General features: G+C 33.5%; 1 protein-coding gene and 1 non-coding gene across 2 annotated transcripts in view; both read right to left on the reverse strand.

Annotated features, from left to right (window-relative positions):
* LOC146528044 (uncharacterized) overlaps window positions 1–19,082 on the reverse strand; it is a 28,907-nt gene extending 9,825 nt beyond the window's left edge. Inside the window, exons 1-30 of the mRNA XM_085204570.1 lie at window positions 19,066–19,082; window positions 18,327–18,446; window positions 17,821–17,947; window positions 17,432–17,569; window positions 17,162–17,255; window positions 16,720–16,869; window positions 15,820–15,961; window positions 15,081–15,251; window positions 14,657–14,789; window positions 14,167–14,295; window positions 13,773–13,874; window positions 13,428–13,555; window positions 9,533–9,676; window positions 7,277–7,412; window positions 6,820–6,915; window positions 6,289–6,399; window positions 5,844–5,933; window positions 5,397–5,568; window positions 5,055–5,218; window positions 4,536–4,746; window positions 4,025–4,195; window positions 3,482–3,669; window positions 3,075–3,179; window positions 2,742–2,856; window positions 2,196–2,359; window positions 1,825–1,903; window positions 1,404–1,583; window positions 1,104–1,190; window positions 682–783; window positions 70–213 (exon numbers count right to left, since the gene is read on the reverse strand). Of these exons, the coding sequence (XP_085060696.1) occupies window positions 70–213; window positions 682–783; window positions 1,104–1,190; window positions 1,404–1,583; window positions 1,825–1,903; window positions 2,196–2,359; window positions 2,742–2,856; window positions 3,075–3,179; window positions 3,482–3,669; window positions 4,025–4,195; window positions 4,536–4,746; window positions 5,055–5,218; window positions 5,397–5,568; window positions 5,844–5,933; window positions 6,289–6,399; window positions 6,820–6,915; window positions 7,277–7,412; window positions 9,533–9,676; window positions 13,428–13,555; window positions 13,773–13,874; window positions 14,167–14,295; window positions 14,657–14,789; window positions 15,081–15,251; window positions 15,820–15,961; window positions 16,720–16,869; window positions 17,162–17,255; window positions 17,432–17,569; window positions 17,821–17,947; window positions 18,327–18,446; window positions 19,066–19,082 (3,910 nt within the window). The remainder of the gene's footprint in view (window positions 1–69; window positions 214–681; window positions 784–1,103; window positions 1,191–1,403; window positions 1,584–1,824; window positions 1,904–2,195; window positions 2,360–2,741; window positions 2,857–3,074; window positions 3,180–3,481; window positions 3,670–4,024; window positions 4,196–4,535; window positions 4,747–5,054; window positions 5,219–5,396; window positions 5,569–5,843; window positions 5,934–6,288; window positions 6,400–6,819; window positions 6,916–7,276; window positions 7,413–9,532; window positions 9,677–13,427; window positions 13,556–13,772; window positions 13,875–14,166; window positions 14,296–14,656; window positions 14,790–15,080; window positions 15,252–15,819; window positions 15,962–16,719; window positions 16,870–17,161; window positions 17,256–17,431; window positions 17,570–17,820; window positions 17,948–18,326; window positions 18,447–19,065) is intronic.
* TRNAM-CAU (transfer RNA methionine (anticodon CAU)) lies at window positions 16,259–16,330 on the reverse strand. The gene has a single exon. It is a non-coding gene; the product is annotated as a tRNA-Met (tRNA).
* Window positions 19,083–20,812: the final 1,730 nt, after the last annotated feature.

Here is a 20,812-nt window from a genome sequence, read left to right on the forward strand (position 1 = left end):
CCACACCATTCTCCACAAACCTAAATTCTAATACATCAAAATCTTCTATAACTACATAAATCAGATCACCTTCTTCATCAGCAGCTTCATCTTCACCTCTAGGAGTAGTTGCTTTTCGTTCTTTTAATACCGATGTCAGTTCGTTCGTCACTGTAACTGGGTACAATTTGTACGGGGCCAGACATTGTTTTCTATCGAGGCCGCCTTGAAGTGCTAGTTGAATAAAAATATTGTATTAGTTATAATATTTATTAAATTATTAATCAACATTCAACGACTTTATCGAGTTCGAGAGTCTCAAAGAGAATATCGAAAGTGAAAAACAGCAAATGTTTTTATTGCTCTTTTGAATTATTAAGAAGCGTTAATGATTTTTTTTTATAAAGTAACTTATATTTATACGTTTTTTAAGTGTTTATTATCGAAAATTCTCCTTGTTAGTATTTTTGGGACCATCGATTTGTTCATCGTGCATTAAAAATAAATATAAATCTTTCAGCTTACAGCCATGAAGCACTTTAATTAGCAATTTGTATATGAATGCTAAATACCTATATTAAATAAATAAAACTTCAAACAATAGAAAAAAAAACAAACTTTCGACAATTCTCCATACGTTTTCTTTTTTTCTATCCATCTCATTTTCTACTAATAATATTTAAATTCATAACAAGCACTCACTAAGCTTATCAATAAACTCCCCGGGGCTCGCAAACACCATCAAAGCGGGGCCAGACTCCGGCGGTACGAACTCTGGCTCCGGTTCCGGTAACGCTTCACCCTCTATAATTATTGAAATAATCGTTATATCATTCTATATTTTTGTAGCAAAAGTTATGATTCTATAAAATAAATACACCAAACACTCGTTTACCAATCTTGACGTAAATACCTAAAGTTGATCAATATTAGATTTACGACAAAATAAAAAAATGAAAACAAATCATTAGGTACAAAAATAAGCAAGCACTAAAATTCGGTTTAAAATTGGGCTTACTGGGAACGGAGTGTTTTAACACTAGGTTCCCAGATTCCCTCTTCAAACTGAACACAAACACGTGTCATTACTCGTAGAATAAAAGAACAATTAAGCAAGTATTCACCGGCACCGGCTTCTTCATCTTCTTCATCACCACCGCCGCCTTCACCCGCCATTTCATCTTTGATACGCTGGATTCTAAGTTCATCACCTTGAAATAAAAAAAATGGAATATTGTATAATAATCGAGCAGAGTGTTTCTAGTTTATATTACCAATATACTGCAGGCAATATACAGCGTAATCCATTAACGGAAATCCAGATTCCTAACTTTAAAAGGATAAAATCTTAACACTATACTTTATTAACACGTCCTAATCTTATCATACTTATGTTGATGATGACGATAAGAGATATGACTAACCCTTTTTAACCCTCTGCGCGGTCAGCCGTCCCCGCATGATCTGGGGCGCGGGGTCGAACGCGACCACGACGCCACCGGCGCTCATCCACACGCCGAGCTGGTGGTAGTCGCCCACCAGCAGCGAAACCGACGTGGGCTTGGTCGAGTCGTACCACTGCTTGAATAGGGCGTCTTTGATTTCTGGAAGTTTGTTTTAGGGTCAGCAAAGTTATTTGTATAAATAAAATAACATCAATTTTAAAAACTTCGCTAAGCAGGTTCATACAAATATAGTTATTATTTAGACTAGAAGACTAATTTAACGTTTTAATTATAATTTATGAAATATAGGTCATATTTCCATAAGGGACATTTACTTCAATTTGGTCCAACTTTTTAAAATATTTCTTAACTTTGCTACTTAGTAAAGATATTTTCTCACGTTTCATGGGCGGTTCCTTTACTTCCTCCTCTTCTTCACCAAGCTCTTCTTTTTCAGCAGTTTCTTCTTCTCCTCCTTCCTGTATATAATTTATTATATTATTTGTAATCCATTATATTTTGTAATTCAAATAAATTATTGATCTTTAATAGCTCATTTGTTCAAAAGATTAGTTTCCAAAATATTAATATAATGGTAGACGTGAAGTTAACTGTAAATTGCTGTGCAGCTTTTATTTTAGTATTTATTTCTACTACTAACTAAGAAAGTCTGCTTATGTTAAAAAAATCTCTTGAAAACGACACGGAAAATATAAACAAGATTATTTATCTTTCTTTCAGGTAAGGAGGCAAAATACAATCAAACCTTACCCCAGCAGGTTCATCGGGCAACCTCAAAGGCAATCGTATGGGTTCACCGAGTTCTATAGAAAAAGTGTTTGCACCCATCTCGAATTTCTCCGTTAAGTCTTCTGGCTCTATTTCTTTACGTCCGGTCTTTTTAAGGTGATTTAGGTAATAGTCTGCTCCGGCGTCTTTTATAGAAAAAAAAGCATATTTAAGAGTGACATTGGAATTTAGAAAATTTATTTTTACTGATTAACTTTTTGTTTAAATGATCTGACCTTCATATCACGACCTGACCTGATGACCTCAAAAAATAAGCTAAGGCTAAGCATTGGATCTAAATGTATCTAATTTTCAATAACCTTATTATTGGATATACTCGTATAATATATACTTATAATGGTGGTAGTAATAAATTCACAATGTATAGGAACGATATCTATCAAAAGAATAAAAAAGAAAAAAATTAATGGCGCAAAATTGACTTCAACCTATTATATAAATTGTACATGAATATTCTTCAGAAACTCTCTCACTCCATTAATAAAAAAGTAAAAAAATAGAACCAACCAAGGAAGTTATACATATGATCCTGATGCATATGCGGTGGAGGTACTGAATCAGTTGCTGCGGTAAACGCCGCAGCCGCCGGCAGAGCTAAGGTGCGACCTGCCATGTCTTCTTGCTATATGTAAAAGAATTACTAAATTATGTTTTTTTTTTTTTTAAGGAAAAATTTTGGATTTATGATATTTTTTTTAATTTTTATATAATTAATTTGTTGTATTTTATAAATTTAATATAGAAAAATATGAAAAATATTATTCGAAAATATTATTAACTATGCATATTTGACAATAAATGACTGCTGAATGAAAACTCACAGGAACAATAACTACTCACCCCAATACCGGCTTTCTCAGCAGCTTTCCCGATGGCCGTGTTCTCCCCTCGAGGCCCCGGCATCACCGCCGCCGTGCCTTTCGACACCCACTCGAATGCTTTACTCTAAAAGGCAATAACAAAAAATAATGGGTATGAAAAATTATTTAACCAAAACCAACATCATAGCTGTGGCTCTTAAACGGTGAAATGAAAAAAGTGGAGTTATGAAAAGAGAGCATAGCACAAAAAAATCACATACTTAAGAAAAACAGTTACAGTTCCATATTAAAATGAAACGGTAAATACAATGGTTGTCAATTCTACTATTTTTGAGGCCCACCACCCATGAACCCCATGTAAATGTTAGAAAACTGGACATTCCATTCAACACCAGGCATATTGCGGCGTGAAAACACCTTCCTAACCTCCAATTTAGTCTCAGGAGCGCCAATCATAGCGTTCAATTTGCTCGCATTAACTAAAACCGGGGATAAATTGAAGCTGTCATCAGCGCCGGGGGATAGATTTCCTAATATAATATCTGCTAGGTCCTTTTCAGTTCCTTTTATTCTTATCAGACAGGCGGCTGCTCGGGGATCATCTGATGGGTGACCTGATGACAAAAATAAATAGAAGTATACTAATTATAATATTGCAATTTAGTTTATACCTGACCTAGAAAAAGAATCAAAAATTGTCTAAAAGCTTTGTTAACTAAACGAAACACAAACATTAGGTTCCCTTCGCCTAATCCTCCTAATAATTTGTAATCCTCCTAATAATTTGTACTCTAATAAATGTCATTTAAAATTCAGTGCACAAATATGTTACTTAAAATTACTAAGGCAAAATAACAATTCATTCCAGAGTGGGAATCGAACTCTCAACTATCGTGTTTACACACGCACAAGCTGTGCCGCCGCCTCACCCCGTTACCATTCTGATCTAAAATAATACAAACTTCTTACCATATTCATCACATCCGTGAGGATCAAAGAAATAATAACTATTCTCGTGTTTCCATATCGCCGTGGATCCTCCGCGCGCTGTTAGCACTGCGTGCGTATTTTCCTTAAATAGTTGTTTGATGGAGTCCTTTAGGGAGAGAACACCGGAACCTGGTTCTGGATTGAGTTGACCTAGAGAGTTTCATGAGCTTTTAATGTTGTCTTATATTGTACAGAATTTTTTTGGCGGCTCAAATTTTTATTAAAAGAAGGAAGTTCAAGATGTTTATTCGGAAAAGTAATAATTAACATAATTTAAGTATATATTAATGACATGGAACAATTCACAGTTGGCAATTTTCTTCTTCTAATTTTAAAATATTGAGCACTATATTTGGTTACGTATTTTAAATACACTTTATTTATTTATAATTTCATCGTTTATAACTATTTTTACTATTTCTTTAAATCAAAATCACAGATTTCACCTTATCCAACATTCTACCAAAAATCAACCCAAAACCCAACTAACCACTATAAGCACTGTCCATAACATCAGTCTCAATACAATCGTACTCAGACACCCTGAACCTGTTGAGAACGTCGCCTGCTGCGAGGGTTCCTGAGGTACTTGTTTCTTCTTCTTCACCTTCTTCGCCACCCTTGGGAGACTCGAGAGTGATGCCTAGACGATCGAGATGCTCCATTGTGTTCTGATAGAGGATGTCGCCTCGGACTAGGGTCTATGAGAGTAAGAAAATTAGCTTTAGGAAAAAAACCATAAAATTGAGTTCATTTTTAGGTAAATTAATTTCGGTTACATTATTCCACATCAAGAAAAGATTTTGATTTTAATAAGAAAATACGGTTATGAACACATAGGGGAGGTTTTTTAACTGAGAATCAAAATAAAGGTATACTTTAGTGATCGAACTGCGTGCAGTCGAAACTTGTTTAAATAACCTTATATCTAAATACTATCTTTAACTTCTAAGTAGACGTAGGAGATAAATAACAACCAACAATAATAACATTTCAAAGATGGTCTTACTTCATCAATATCATCCGGCGTCCACTCTGAAGGCTCCAAGACATGTGACATGGCAATAGCTGCAATAGAGGCAGGTGTCGCTTGTTTTCCACGATGTTCTTCGGGAAAACGAGCATCTGCTTCATGGAAGTGAGCTCGGACTATCCAACGATTTGGGGCTACCGCTGTAAATTGAGATAAAAGAACAATCATAGAGTAAGAAATAGTGTTAAGAGTGTTAAGACACTTTGTTCTGTATAAACATATAATTAAAAAAAACTGTTACAAGTAAATTGACAAAAATTATTACCATTAAATTATAAATTTACATTTAACATTTAAAGATATTAATTAAACACTAACGTTTCAACTTATTGACGGGCTCAGGCAGTTCACCAATCTCAGTGACGTATACATCAGATATGCTGAACGGTTTGCGTTTCATATCCGCGACACTATCTAGGAAGTGTTCGCAGAGACGCGACACTCTGTCAAAATACAGGAGGCAAGATTTTCCGCCTTCACGGAGACCTACCTAAAATTTATTTCCTATTATTTGTGATCTTAAAAGTTGTAAGAATAATAATGTTTTTCCAAGCTTTATAGTTTATCTCGCATATAGCAAGTCCATTCAGAGGGAACCTAAAGGAAGTTAATGTTAAATAATAATAAGATACTACGTTCCCCGCGAACTCTCCAATATATATCTATATTTTTCCTTTAAAAAAAGTACTATGTCACAAAAATTTAACAAACCCGCGACCTAACTTTTTCAACTTATTTAGTAAAATAATTTATATATTTACTTACTTTATACCCATATCTGTCCGCAGGCCAGGGATGATAGACGTAATATTTACCACCCTCGTGAAAAATACCCACTTCTAGTTCACCAGGAATCTATGATATAAAAGTCATAAGTATATATTAATTTTAGCGTCACTCTAATTCCACACATAGCAGGGTAGATAGAAAACTTAGTGTTAAGACACTTCCGTTCCCACTTCCCGCCGAATTCTGGAGACATTGTGCGTTGAATGATGAAACTCAACACCGCACTTTACCAGACCAGAGGATACCACACCAGAGGAAATCAAAATATTAACAATTTCATTGCCTAGAGTGGGGATCGAACCCATAAGCTGTCGAGTTTACAGTCGCACGCTTGTGTCACTGCACCACGGCTGGTCTTAATTATATATTAATTTCAGGCTAAATTACCCAAACCCAACAAGTAAATGCCAAACATTTTTACCTGTAAAATCCCACTATCAGATTCCTTAAAGAACGCCTCAAGTCCACGACACAGGTCAAACACTTTCGGACTATTCGATATTAGTTTACCCCAAACAGCTATGCCTCGGTCCTAAAACAATTTTTTAATACATTACTTTAGCCTCGCTTGTATTTTTTAGCTTCATACTGTATTTCGCAAATAGCAGGGTCGACCCTAGTGTTAAAAGAAATCCATTCCCCACCAATCCTTAAATTTCAGAGATATTGCGTGTTCCGTGGCAGAACTTCGCGCTTTGTCCCATTAGCAGGGCAGGGAAAATAATATCATACAATATTTATATAATTCCATTGTTTTCAATAAAAAAAAACCTAAGTCCTACGTCCATGATCATGCCTAGTAAGTTAGAACACTCTCTTATGATAATTAAAAATCATCCCATTCTTTGGGGAGCTACAGTACCACTGAAAGACGTACATGCACACAAATATATCAAACTTCTTTTCGACTAGGTGCTAAGTGAAAAAGCATAGAATTAAAACATTATCATACTTTACGAGTGTATTCCTTATCTCGTATTCTGAATGTATCTTTGATTTCTCCTAGCACTAATCTTCTTATTGGGCCACCTCGGTCTAATAGAGATTCCTGTAGACACATTGGATGTTAGCCTTTCTTTAAGCACGTATTTACAAAATGCTCTCGATTTTGAGGTCGATCTCGAGAACGATCTTAAGAAGCGGTTTCTAGGATTGAAAAACGTCGAGAGCGATTTATAAATACGGCCATTAGAGAGTTCCTTGATAAATGTACTATCCACACAGAAATTCAAACAGAAACAATTTTACAATTCGAACCAATAGTTCCTGACATTAGCGAATTGAACCAAACGAATAAGTCGGCTTTATGTTACGCCAATATACCAAGATCGAACGCCGAATTCGAGAAATCGTGTATCGAATGGCGCAACTCAACACCGCAAATACAGAGTCAACATCATACAACTAACTCTATACAAGTTGTATCCTAGATCCAATGTCTCGTCTACGACATCCTCGTTCCACGCTCTGGCGCGCAGTCTCAGCAACATGGCGAGAGCGGCGACACAACACGACACCCCCGTAAACGTTTTAAATGTTTGATATCTAATTGATAAATGGTATTTTAAATATTTATATTATAAATTTTCTTATTTTATTCTGAATATTTAAAAACTTTCTTATTAAACTTTTCACTCTTATAACTTGGTCTCCAGAATAAAAAAAAGAAGTGGAGGAGTGTTTTAACACTGTCTCCCTCTTTCTACGCTGCTACATATGGTATACGTAGGGGAGAGCGGGGCTAAAAGTTACCGAGGTAAGTTGTTCCGATGGAAATAATTTCGCGGGGAAAAGTGATAGGAATATTTGGTAAACATGTAGTGAAATGCAATGTGATAGCGCACCCATGGCCATCATATTGAACAATCCAGCAGTACCCGAAACCAATGGAATAACACACAGGTGTCGTTGGTGCACTATTGTAAATATTTTCGCATTTGATATTTTTGGTCTGTCCCACAAATTTTAACGATTAGCCTCGAGTATCTCAGTGTTTTTTTTACATATGTTATCTACTATTTCGGAACACTATTTGTAAATTACTTATGTTTCCCAATCTTGTTTATATTTAATTTTTTTTCAACACGTGTTTTTGGGACTAGATGTTCCCTTTTTTTGGGGCATGTTGTGACCTCGGAAAAACTTTCGTCAACTCATTTGTACCAATAATGGGGTGTAAGTATTGTAACTTTTCATACAAAAAAATATTGTAATTTAGTAACATACGGACTTATGCTCGAAAATAAACTCGAGATTATGTGTCATATGAGTTGATGCAAAAAGCAGCGGATGTAGTTTTCAAAGATTGCATGAATAAGATAAAAACTGTTACCAAAGAATTATATATACATATTGAGCGGGAAAAGCTAAAGTTATAAAAACTTTGTTTATTATTATGGTTTAACAAAATCAAAATAAGTTTTATTTTATTTAAAATTATCTTTACTTTTTAGTTCGTTGTTTTTCGGTTCGGTTATTTTTTATTCAAAATTAATTCTTTTTACGATTTTAAGTGATAAGTAACCTTAAAAGGATACTTCTTAAACGAGTGTTGGTTGTGATGGTAATGGTTGTTAACGAGTGGTTGTGATATGTAAAACTTGACTCAATTAGGTATTATTTTTGTGGAAACTAACATTTTGGTATATTGACAAGAAAATACATAAAAAACATTCGGGTGAATTGGGAACCTCTCTCTTTTTTGAAGTCGGTTGAAAATGAAAGCATCTTTTTTGATGTTAGTTGAAAAGAAATGCAACGATGGGGAATTTTACTTCTGACAATAATTTTAACAAAGTTTTCCCTTGTAACTATTCCAATATAATTAAAATTTACCAAACAAAAACTATTTTTCTCAATTTTGACCGGATTTTATAATCGAAACCTAACCAAACTTTCATCAAACTATCCTTGAAGTGTATCCTTTTAAATAAGAAAAGAATCATTGGAATAGGTTGGCGTGATATTGAGTTATTCGTAATTTTGTCGCACACGTACCAATACAAATTTAATACTTATGTGATTTTTTCATAGATACCATTGTCAAAAATAGACCAAAAAAAAAATTTGGTTCCCACATGGGAAGCACTACCTTTCAAATTAAAAAATCATCAAAATCGGTTCACCTAATCAAAAGTTATGAACTAACATACATTAAAAAAAACAGTCGAATTGATGAATCTCCTTTTCTTACAGAAGTCGGTTAAAAAAGATTTGCTTTTGCGCCTAGTGATTATTAATGATACTGTTGATTATTCCTTAAATAAACAGGCTTTGTTCGATTATTTATTGTTTTTTATTTTGCAAATAATAGCTTTAAAAAATATAGTAACAATTTATCCCGGTCTGTTAACAACTTGCCCCAAGTCGGGGTAAGTTGTTACTTTCCGACTTCAGTCATAAAAAAAATCATAATAAAAAAGTCTTACAAAGAATACCCCAAATTACTGTTTTAATTGCAAGTCTAGATATGTAAGTTGAATTTGATTATATTGTATAAATACTGAAATCAAGTATTCGTAGCAATATTTGAGGTTAAAAAAAAATCGGAACTTTTGGCCCCGCTCTCCCCTACTAGCATTAGTTTTATTATATACTGCTGAGAAGTTTTGACCAAAAAAAATTAATTAGCTTTAAAAATAATTTCTTTTACACTACTGTCTCACCTATAACTAGCCATATGTCTGGTGCCTCTCAGTATCCATTTACTAACGTCAATCTGTTTGTATTGCGAGTGGAAGTTCTTATCGGCTATCTCCACCATACTGTGTAAAACTGTCTCTGATTTCGGACGGGGAAGCATATCGTCTCTAAAAAAATTTAATTTGTGTGTATATTGTTTTTATTATAATATTTTTTATTTTTTCAAATATTAATAATAGTATTTCATATTTTGTTGCGCACCACTGTTGTTGAATTGTTTTTAAGAGAAACATATTCATATAATGGAAATGTAATATATTTTTATATAAACTTTATGTATCCAATAGATACCTGCTGGTGTCTATATATGAGTAAAAATATCTTAAACTTTGTATTTAAAAACTATTTTATTAAAATAAAATACAATTATTATTAAAACTAGTTCTTAACTATAAGAGTGCTGGTAGTGGAATCCGCCTTATCCCTAAGGTTGGTCGGCTTTAATACAAATTCGGGTGTCCCCACCCCTTTGGCTCGTTTCCCACGATGCTTTGTTTCTCATGGAGTTATTATATGAAATTCCCTGGAAGTCGGAAATCATCGAGCCTATTGTCATCGACATCCAAATGTTCATCTGCCCCAACATGTGCAGCAGGGTTCTCGTAATGCTTTTAAAGAACTTTCTCTCGGAGTCATAAATCTACCAAGGGCCCACATGCCGTCGGGCGCTTGTTTTATATTTATTATCTTTTATTTAAACCATGTGTTACAACAATGTTAGACTAGGTTAACTGTCCCCCTCCAAATTCGAAGTACATGTTTCGAACGAAACCTGGATCTGAGAATTTAAACATAAATTAGGCATATCAATATAATAGTAGTTATAATAGTTGTCAACCATATTATACTATGTCGTGATTTTCATAGTTAAATGTTGGAATTTCATTTATTCTCCATCTTCATCAGCTGTAATTCTTTTTTTTTTTAATATTTCCTTTGCATATTAATGTTCTAGTTCAGTATAATCTTCGACATCATATATTTCATTTCCATTGTATGCTATAATTACCGTTCGCATTATAGGATAGGGACAGGGAAGGTTGTATTGGATAAAAGGTACAATATTTCATATTTTCTATATACTACTTTACACAATTAAAAAATTAATATAAAAAATAAATCAATAAAAAATCAAATTAAGTTTACAATACAATCTAGTATTTACTAAAACAATTTTATTTTAATATGTTCTAAAATAATATGTATACTTTGATATCTGTGATTTACATCTTTCTAACTTATGTATAATAATTTTTATTTCTAACTTTTATATATTTATTGTATAGCACTTTCCTTCTAATATTCGAGTAGGTTTTACTACATTTTCCGAAGGGTCTAACTACTGGAACTTATATCCGAAAGAATAGAGGATTCTGAAACAATTAACTCCTCTACGTGATAAATTTTTCCATTGCTTATTTTATATTTATTATGCGGTTCTATACTTAAGATTTTGTATGGACCCAGAAATCTTGATTTCGTTTTGTGCCTATCTACCATTGAATTTTTTAAATAAACCTTATCATCTATTTTAAATAACTTTGGAGGCTTAATTCGTTTATTCAATCTATCATTCCTATAATTCTTTTGTTTCCTACATAATTCACAATTTACGATATATTTCTTAATAATCTTTCGCATATTTTCAAAATAATATTTTTTCCGTAATTGCTTATAAACACTTTTAAAACCTGCATGTTTATTATTTAATAAATGACACTCTTTAATTAAATGTAATTGTTCCTCTTTTTTATCTATCTCTATTAAAAACTTAGTATATCTTATTGGCTTAAACTTACTATGATCAAAATATTTCCTATATATTTCTGAAACTTTAAAATATAATTCTTCATTAGGAATTATAAACGCATATTTTTCTTTACTTAAATATTCTAACATAAAATTTTTAATAACTTTTTCCTCATTATTTGGTGGAATATAAAAATACCACATACTTTTTTCATATTTCGCGCTTTCGTTAGGTGCACTTTCAAACACTACACGTCTTAAACATTTCGGTGGATAATTGTTAATAATTGGTATGCCACTTTTTTTATCGGTATTACTTAATATTTTATTATCTGAAAGCAATGAATTGGACCCTGTATTTACAGTAGAGTCCGTTTTACATGGTGTATTGTCTAACGATATTTCCTCACCACAATGAGATTGTAATGAATCCGAACTTGTCTGGAATATTTCAATTATATTTAATGCATCTGCAACTTTATTTTCTTTACATTTCACATGTTCTATACTATGTGATTTTTTGTCGCGGTCGGCAACTTCGCGAAAATTTAAATTATTATTATCAAAATTATTTTCATGGTGGAATACTTCCTCAGCAACAATACCTTTCTCTAAACTGACCTGACCAGGACGTAATGGAGGGGCTGATTGCATTGAAACATCCCCCATTTCCTGCGGGATCCTATTTGTATTAGGATGATATTGATTCCTTTTAAAATAACTATTCTGCGGCCTAGTAAAAAAAATATTTGCATTCGGAATCCATTGATTTTTATTATGGTTGTAATTATTATTATTATAAAAATTATTATTATAATTATGTCGCATCGGAAAATTATTCGATCGCGATGTAGACGGATTAATATGTCTCTGGTTATAATTATAGTTCGGTTTATATTGTGAATACCCATTTTGATGTACATTACGCGGCGGCGGTAAAACACTATAAAAATTTTGTTTAAAGTTGTCATATCTCCCTTCTGCTTCTAATTGCAATATTCTAGTTGCCGTTTCATTAAAATTACAGTTAGATACATATATTTGGTCATGATACGGTAAACTATTTCTTAAGGTGTTCTGGGCGGTATTTATGTACGGCTCCATTACCTCATCTACTAAAAGTTTTTCACTATATTTATCTAATAATTTACTTCTAATAAAAAATAACTTTTGTTTTAATTCGAATATTAAATCTTTATATAAACCTTTTCTCTTAACATTTCCTAACTCTATTAATAACGTATTTAAATCTCTATTATCTCCGCATTCTCTTTTTAATGCTAATTCTATATTATTCCATTTAAAATCATGCTCAATCATAGATATTGATATAGCAGCTTTAGATTCTAATTTACTTAATAATAACATAACATTTTGTGGTGTATCTCCACCCACTATTTGTAGCCATTGCTTAGCACAGTTAATATAATTATATAAAGTAAATGCATCGCCCTTATACGAAGGGACGAACAAAAGTAAGGTTTTTGGATCCATTGTTTAATGTAAACACGGGACTCTAAAATGGTAGGACGACTAACTCGCTCTACTTTCACTACTCTCACTATCAGAAGGAGAGTGAATAACACTACTAGTATTCCTATAGCTATTATATACAAAAGTTAGGAGTTTCAGATGGGAAGGAATGGTGACAAAGATAATGCTACTTGGTACTTACAGAATGCTCACGACGGCAGCTTCCTTGATCATTTTCTTCCACTGATAACAGTATTTTTACGTATTTATTTGGTTTCGTTGCCTAGCCATAGTCTTGAGAGACTTCGCGAAACTTTTTGCGGAATTACTTATGATTGCGCGTTTTGTTCACTTAGCTAGGCCCCACGTTGGGCGCCAGTAAAAATATCTTAAACTTTGTATTTAAAAACTATTTTATTAAAATAAAATACAATTATTATTAAAACTAGTTCTTAACTATAAGAGTGCTGGTAGTGGAATCCGCCTTATCCCTAAGGTTGGTCGGCTTTAATACAAATTCGGGTGTCCCCACCCCTTTGGCTCGTTTCCCACGATGCTTTGTTTCTCATGGAGTTATTATATGAAATTCCCTGGAAGTCGGAAATCATCGAGCCTATTGTCTATGTATGTACGTACCTGCCATAAGAATGCCCATCTGTTTTTGGACAATATAGAAAGAAATTTTCGCCGCGTAATTGCATTATTTGTTCTGTCGTGTATCCGGCAGGAGGTCTCTCGGGAGGTATGGGGAGTTGCGGGGGAGGCTTAAAATTAAATAATAATGCTTATAATATAAAAAAATATATTAGATATTAATAATAGTTAGATTTTTTTATTATTATTTTAATACCTCCAGAATTCGGCTGAAGCAGATATTGGAAGTGTCTTAATGACAACGTCGTGTCGTAATACTAGGTTTGTAGGTTCCCTCTGCCTACCCTTCTTTGTGTGGGATACAGCATAAAGTTTAAAAAAACTTACTTCTTTAGGTGACTTTTGATAGAAATCCTGTACTTTTCTTCTAGCAGTTGCTCTCGAAGTTGCCAAACTGACAGCACTCAAAGAGCCAAGTGGGTATTTTCCCTATAAATAAATACACACGGTTACATAGGCCAAGTGGAGAATAATAAATAAGTAAAAAAAATGTAATTTACATTTTTAAGCTTTTTTTTTATTTGCAAATTTTACGTACCTATATTCCAGTTTAATCTGAGCAGGAGCAGGGGCAGCTCTAGCTCGTGTAGCGCCCGTGTGCAATGAAACCCTGGCGCCCCTAGGCCTCCCCATCTATTTTATTCTTTTTATGTCTCTACGCAATCATATTCTTTGTTTTTTATAATTATTAATAATGTTAATTAAGGACTTTTCTACTAACTTCTTTTTGTTTCTTCTCAATAAGAGCGTTCATGTTCATACTCTCCCACTCACTCCTACAGTGTATCCTCAGGGCTTTCAGATCGAGATCGTAATTTGGCTCACGGAGGAGTGGTTCTATTTGCACCACCTGAATAAAAAAAAAATTTAAGGCCCATTGTGATAAAAGTCAGGTACCATTATGAAAGTCATACATAATGTATCTGCATGTTTCAAAAAATAAAACAATTTGGTCATATATAGCAATTTTTAAAGTTATTTTTTTATTATTTTATATTTATTTTTTAAGTAAATACATACAGGGCCATGATTGGTCACAATTTTTATGTGCATAAGCTTTTTTATTCTTTAAGGTAAGATTGAGTTTTGAAGAGTTCACATCGTTTGAGAAGATGAGGAATAGCCTCATTTGCGATTTGAACCCTCAACACTACCCCTGAGTACTAGCTTAAACTACAAACTAAAATAAAAATATATATATGTTCCAAAACCTCAATACTGGTCAGCGTGAGGGCAGGTTTCGGTGTACCTTTCTTGGCGGTGTCAAGATCTCCATAGTTAGCAAGGAAGTCCAATACGAAGGAAGTAATTCCTGCATACCTTAGAAAAGCTCCGGCACCAAATCTGAGGATATTTGTTAATTAGTAATGATAATATTATTTATTAAATTAAGTTTTAGCCACGCCAAAGACGCCAGTTGTAGGTTCGATTCCGACTCGACGAAATGAGGAATTGGTAGGTGGCCCTAAAATAACTAATAAAACATTAATCTATGATTTTTAAAATTTTTATGTATCTATTTGTGTTTACCAGAAACCTCTTAGTGTTTCTTTACTTATCTCACAAAAACTACTAAATATACAAATAAATTGTTAGATCTTAAAAACTTCATAAAAAAAGAAAACAATTACTTACAATTTATGAGGCTGCCCATATTCATTCAGCATGTGCGGATCAAATATATAACAGACTGTCTTCACTTGACTTCCCGACTCCGGAGATGGGGCGTGACCCCAGATGAGGAAGTGCCTGTCGCCCGCTGTTAGTATCAACATGTACGTAGCGCCTATGCGTTTTTCCATTAAGCTAGATAAAAAATAAGGCGGTGTTAAAAAACTAACAAAAAGTATAATGAAAGAGGCAAAAAAAGAAAAAAATTGTGTTTACAATATACAATATAATTTTTTTCAAGTAAGAATGCGATAAATAAATCAAGTAATAAACTATCGCAAAAATACTTTTTTATATATTTATGCTTCACGCTGAATACCGCACATAACAGGGTTGGCAGAAAGAGCCTAGTGTTAAAACACTTCCTTCTCATTAAGATACTTTTGTTCCGCACTTGGTGCCGAATTTTGGAGGCATTGCGTATAGGAACTCCTCAAGTGGGAATAGAACCCACAAGCTGTCGCAATTACTATCGAACGCTTGTGGCCCTGACTGGCCTCGTAGTGACCACAGTAATAAGTATAATACTCCGTTTCTCGCCTTCCACCAAACTTTGGAAACATTATATGCAATATGGGAAATATGCAATATGGGAAAGTCACTATGGTGACTGGCGGACTTCAACGCCGCGCTTTGTCGGCACGAAGCGAAGAAATGTAAATAAATATTTCCCTAAGTTATATTAACAGTCAAATATACTAACGCCATCAAATCCGGTTCGGTTTGAATATTGTCAGGGTGTTTAGCTAACAGCCCTCTGTCTAGTTCCTCCATTTTGACCGTATATTTGTTGTCGTGAAAGAAAAACGAAGTAAGAAGCTGACTGAGAGTCAATTGTGGTTTTCCTATAGAAATTATAATATATTAGTATTTTTTCTCTTATAGCTTCACGCTGTATCCCGCATATACCGTGGTAGGCAGAAAGAACATAGTGTTACGATGGTCCGTTCTTCAAATTCCATCCAAATTAGATACAGTGCGTGTTGACTGGCAGACTTAATTTTTCTTTATGTACTCTACTAGTAAAGAAATAATTAAAAACTATATGAAAAATTAATAATGTAACTTGAATATAAATAATAAATATAATATTTTAATTATTTTTTTACAAATAACAAAAATACACCGCAATGATAAACAATTAGCAGAGCGTGGTTTCGATCCACGGACCTCTGGGTTATGGGCCCAGCACGCTTCCACTGCGCCACTCTGCTCTACGCGATGAGTTGGGAATTTATACTTCTATATATTTGGTGAAACTATCATAAACCTATAATGCAGTATTTAACTTAGTATAAATGCGACAATTATGGGTTCGATTCCCATATTAGATAAGTACATAGAAGATAAGAAGTTATGAGTAAATAATTTTTAAAAGTTACGAAATTTCTACTGAACGCCCCGCTTTGCCACGACGCGGGCGAGCAAATGTACCTAAATATTAAATATATCATTTTCTCGAGTGGGAATCGAACCCACGAGCCTTTTCAGTCGCGCGCTTGTACCCATTCATCACGACTGGCCCCAACGACCACTCGACTGGTGTACTTAATAGAGAACACAACTGACTAAGCGGTAAAAAGCGCAAAGGAAAAAATCCCACCTTTATAACATTTCATGGCCAACATACACTGTCTATAATATCTATCGCCAGCGTCTATTAGTTCATCTACATCGTACTTGACTAGTTCCGCCGCCGTCTTTTCTTCTAAAAGTGCTCTACATATAACTGCTATACAAGCTGTTTGGGAGCCTGAAAGATTTTTTATAAAATGTATAAAAATTTGGTCGTAGCGGGATTGAAATCATACAATATGTTCTTTTCAAAGCATGTACAAAATTTTTACAACACATTTGCATTTTTAGTTTTATTATTTTTTGTTATGAAATAATGTAGCGGATTTTATACGCAATATACGACCACACTATTTATGGAGTGGGTTAAATATTTCATTCCCTCGAGTAGGAATCGAACCCACAACCATTTACATTCGCAGCACCTACAGAAAGTTTTTGTTTAAATATTTAGATATGTTCATATTTACCGCAAGCAGTAGAAGAATATTTCTTTGAATTGCATCCAATACTGCCTTGGAGCATCATCTTGTTCCTTTCCACTTGACTAAAGTTATGCCAAATCTAAGCAAACAAAAGATAAATAACATTATCTAAATATGAATAATTATCATTTTAGAGGTCCTAGTAACAATCCACGACAAAGAACGTCGTTGGCTTCCAGCACTTACCACTTCTTACTATGCTATTTACAGTCAGACAATAAACATCAATAAGTAGTTTAAAAGTGAAAACCTTACCTTTTTCAGTTTAGCACACTCATACAGAGGCTGAGTCATTTCCTCTGGAGGTATTCTCGGTAGCTTCCTTCGGCGCCGCCTTCTCTTCATGTATGGGGGTACCCATTTACGAGTTATTAGTTCTGGTAGATCTATCATCTAGGAAAATGGTTAAAATTATTTGTTTTATTAGATTTTAGGTAAATAATATGAACAAAAAAAATTATACAGAAATTAGAAAATCCTAAATATATGACAGACAAAATTTTGTCGCTCGCTCGCGATCGCTACAGTCTCAGCACACCTCCTTTGCCGTCAACCCGCACGTGCCCATCATGCCCACCCTAAGTCTCTCTCTTACCATTCACTCTTAATTCAAAATTTGTATTTAAAACTACACAAAACTTAACTATTCTTGGCATCTTCTGAGGTGGAGGTGGAGGATGCCATGGTTTCGTTGCGATATGGACTTTTGTGATCTCTGGCCATCTTCTTTTGAAACGTTGCTTACGAAGAATCGCTCTATATTCAGCTTCCCTATGGCAAAATAATGGAATAAAATATTTTTTTTGTTATGCAACATTCCTTGGTTGTACAGGACGTTGACGAGTCATGGCCTCCCTGAAGTTGAGATGTTAGTGTTTCATTCAAAATAGAATCGTACAATCATTTAAGATACAGTTTCACACTTTTCCCCAAGTTAGAATGTGGCACATCATGTGTGTGCTATAGTAGCACAGCGTAAAGACACACTCCTGTTTGCCACTTTCGTCCAAAACATTAAGGTATTCGGAAAAGCGCAGGAAATTTATAGTAACTGATTAATCCAATCCCACAAAAACCTTGACGAAGAAAGTAATAATGCATGGCGCTTTTTGCACCTAGTTCGTAAATTCTTGATAGCTACTTAACTTACTCCCGTGCAATTTGTGAGGGTGTTTTCGGTATTTCCTCCGGTTCCACGGGTTCATCTTTTATCTTAACTTTGGATTTACTCTCCCCCTTCCTATCTGGCGCGTCCCCAGCTGCTTGTGACCTGTAAGGAAATAATAATTTCAAAAATTCTAGACAAAAAATAATTTATCTCCTATTGACGCCAGTCGTGCCGCAGGGGCACAGAGTGTGACTGTAAAACGATTGGCTATGGTTCGATCCCCACTCGAGGAAATTAAATATTTATTTAAATTTATATTTCCATTACTTCGCTCTGGTGTCGAGACAAAGAGCGGCGTTGAGTTCCGCCACTCAACAAGCAATGCAAGGCGGAAAGTGGGGAACGGAGTGTCTTAACACTAGGTTACCTCTGCCTACCCTGCTGTGCGCATGTGCTGCTATGGATACAGCGTGAAACTGATTGAATTTAATTTAATCTCCTATTAGAAAATATTTTGATTAATTATTTACAACATAAAAGAAATCTTCAAGTTCTGTAAAAAATAACAAAAAATGTTGTTTATTAAACCTGTGTGTAAAAAAAGAATGCATAAATAAGAGTTGAAATTATGCTTGTGGGTAGATTCGAGTATCGGGGGAACTAAAAGAGAATTTCTTATCAGGAATTTTATACGAGAACAGGAAAAAATTGATACTGGTATTTTCCATCTATGTACTGTTTTTTAACATACCTAATAATAACTTTTAAGAAGATTACTTACTTCTTTCTATCTGCCATTATAAATGACTCAAACCAAAGATTAGCTAAAAAAAGAAAATATATTTATTACGTAAAATAACGTTTACGTGTTTTCCTCGTTTGATTTTTCAATTTTTTTGTTTGTTTTTTATTTATTTTTGTAACAACATGAAATTTTTACACATTTTTACACAAATGTTTTTTTATTGTTTTATATGTCAATTGGAAAAACCTTAAAAATTATGTTTTTTATAACTTGTTTAGGTGCCAGTATTTTTTACTATAAATGATTAAAACAAAGTAATAAACATAAAAGTAAGTTTCAATTTTACTTAATTAAATGTTTTTTAGTTCAATATCTATAATTAATTTCCATTTTAAAATTCTTGAGCTAAATTATAATTTATTTCGGTTTTTAAAAATATTATGGGGCCGCGCTACGCCAGCATGTGATTGAAATTTGACAGCGTTACGATATTGGTTTCGATTCCCACTCGAGGAAACCGGAAACGGACTACATAATTTAATTTCCTCGCCCTGATAACAATATGAAAAGTCGGCTCCGAGTGCGACACTCAATACGCAATATTTCGAAAATTGAATGAAAAGTGGAGAACGAGGTGTCTTAACACTACATTCCCTTAGCTTAAGTAGTACATGTACATGCTACTCGTGAGATACAGCGTGAAGTTAATTTTTAACATTACAAATTAATTTATAATAATGAACTGATAAGTCTTGATTAATTGTAAATGAAAAGATGTTTTTGATACTTATTTTTTTCGATTTTCATTTTTTAAGTTACAATGCTTAAGAACATAGAAACTAGTTTTGTATTAACATGCAGATTTTTAAATGATTATTATTATATTGCTTGACATTATAGATGCTTGAAGGTTGTTTCAACTTTGCGCTGTATACGATATACTAGTGGTTAGACACTCCATTCTCGTTAAGTTACTTCCCATAAATATATAGTTAACTATATTAAATTATTAATGCATTTTCAACCTTGAATTATAATAATAAATATTAATACATTGCATCAGAAACTATGACTTGCTTATTACAATTTACACATAATAAGTTTCTCGTTTTTGTTTCACATTATTAGAACATCGATTTTGTATTTATTTATCGATTTTATATCATTTATAATACCTACGCAGAACACTATAATAATTACACTACTGTTAAAGGTCTTTATTCTAGAATTGATACTTTTTAATGAATTCCATACCAATATTATAAATTCGAAAGTAACTCTGTCTGTCTGTCTGTCTGTCTTTTACGCAATCAGGGCTAAGCCGCTAATTTATTTGTGATAAAATACTCATATAGAGATACTTGAGAGTCTCGGGATGAACATTGGAAACTTTTTTTCTCATATTTGTAATATTTTCGATATATACCAATATATTAAAATACTTATTAATTTGACATGCAATTTCTTCCGCCATGTTAATAACAACCATCATTGCTAAGCAACGATTTGCAAAGTTTGTTGTTAGAAAACGTCACTCAAAATTAGCTTGCTTAACGCATCTCTATTGAAAACTGAAAATAATTTCATAAATAAGTTTAATAAATATTCGTATAGTTGAAGCGGGCGTAGCCGCGTTCGGGTCCACTAGAATATAATAAAAGAAATATCTAGCTACGAAACTGTCGCCATTAGTCTCCATTCATTAATTGATTTCTTAATAAATTTAAAATTATAATAAACTTCACATAGTTTTGGTTTTTATATCTTTAATATGTGGGAAATT

Source organism: Heliconius melpomene, chromosome 20 (assembly GCF_056956725.1).
Source record: "Heliconius melpomene rosina isolate 202511_hmr_F chromosome 20, ASM5695672v1, whole genome shotgun sequence".
Classification (NCBI taxonomy): Eukaryota; Metazoa; Arthropoda; class Insecta; order Lepidoptera; family Nymphalidae; genus Heliconius; species Heliconius melpomene.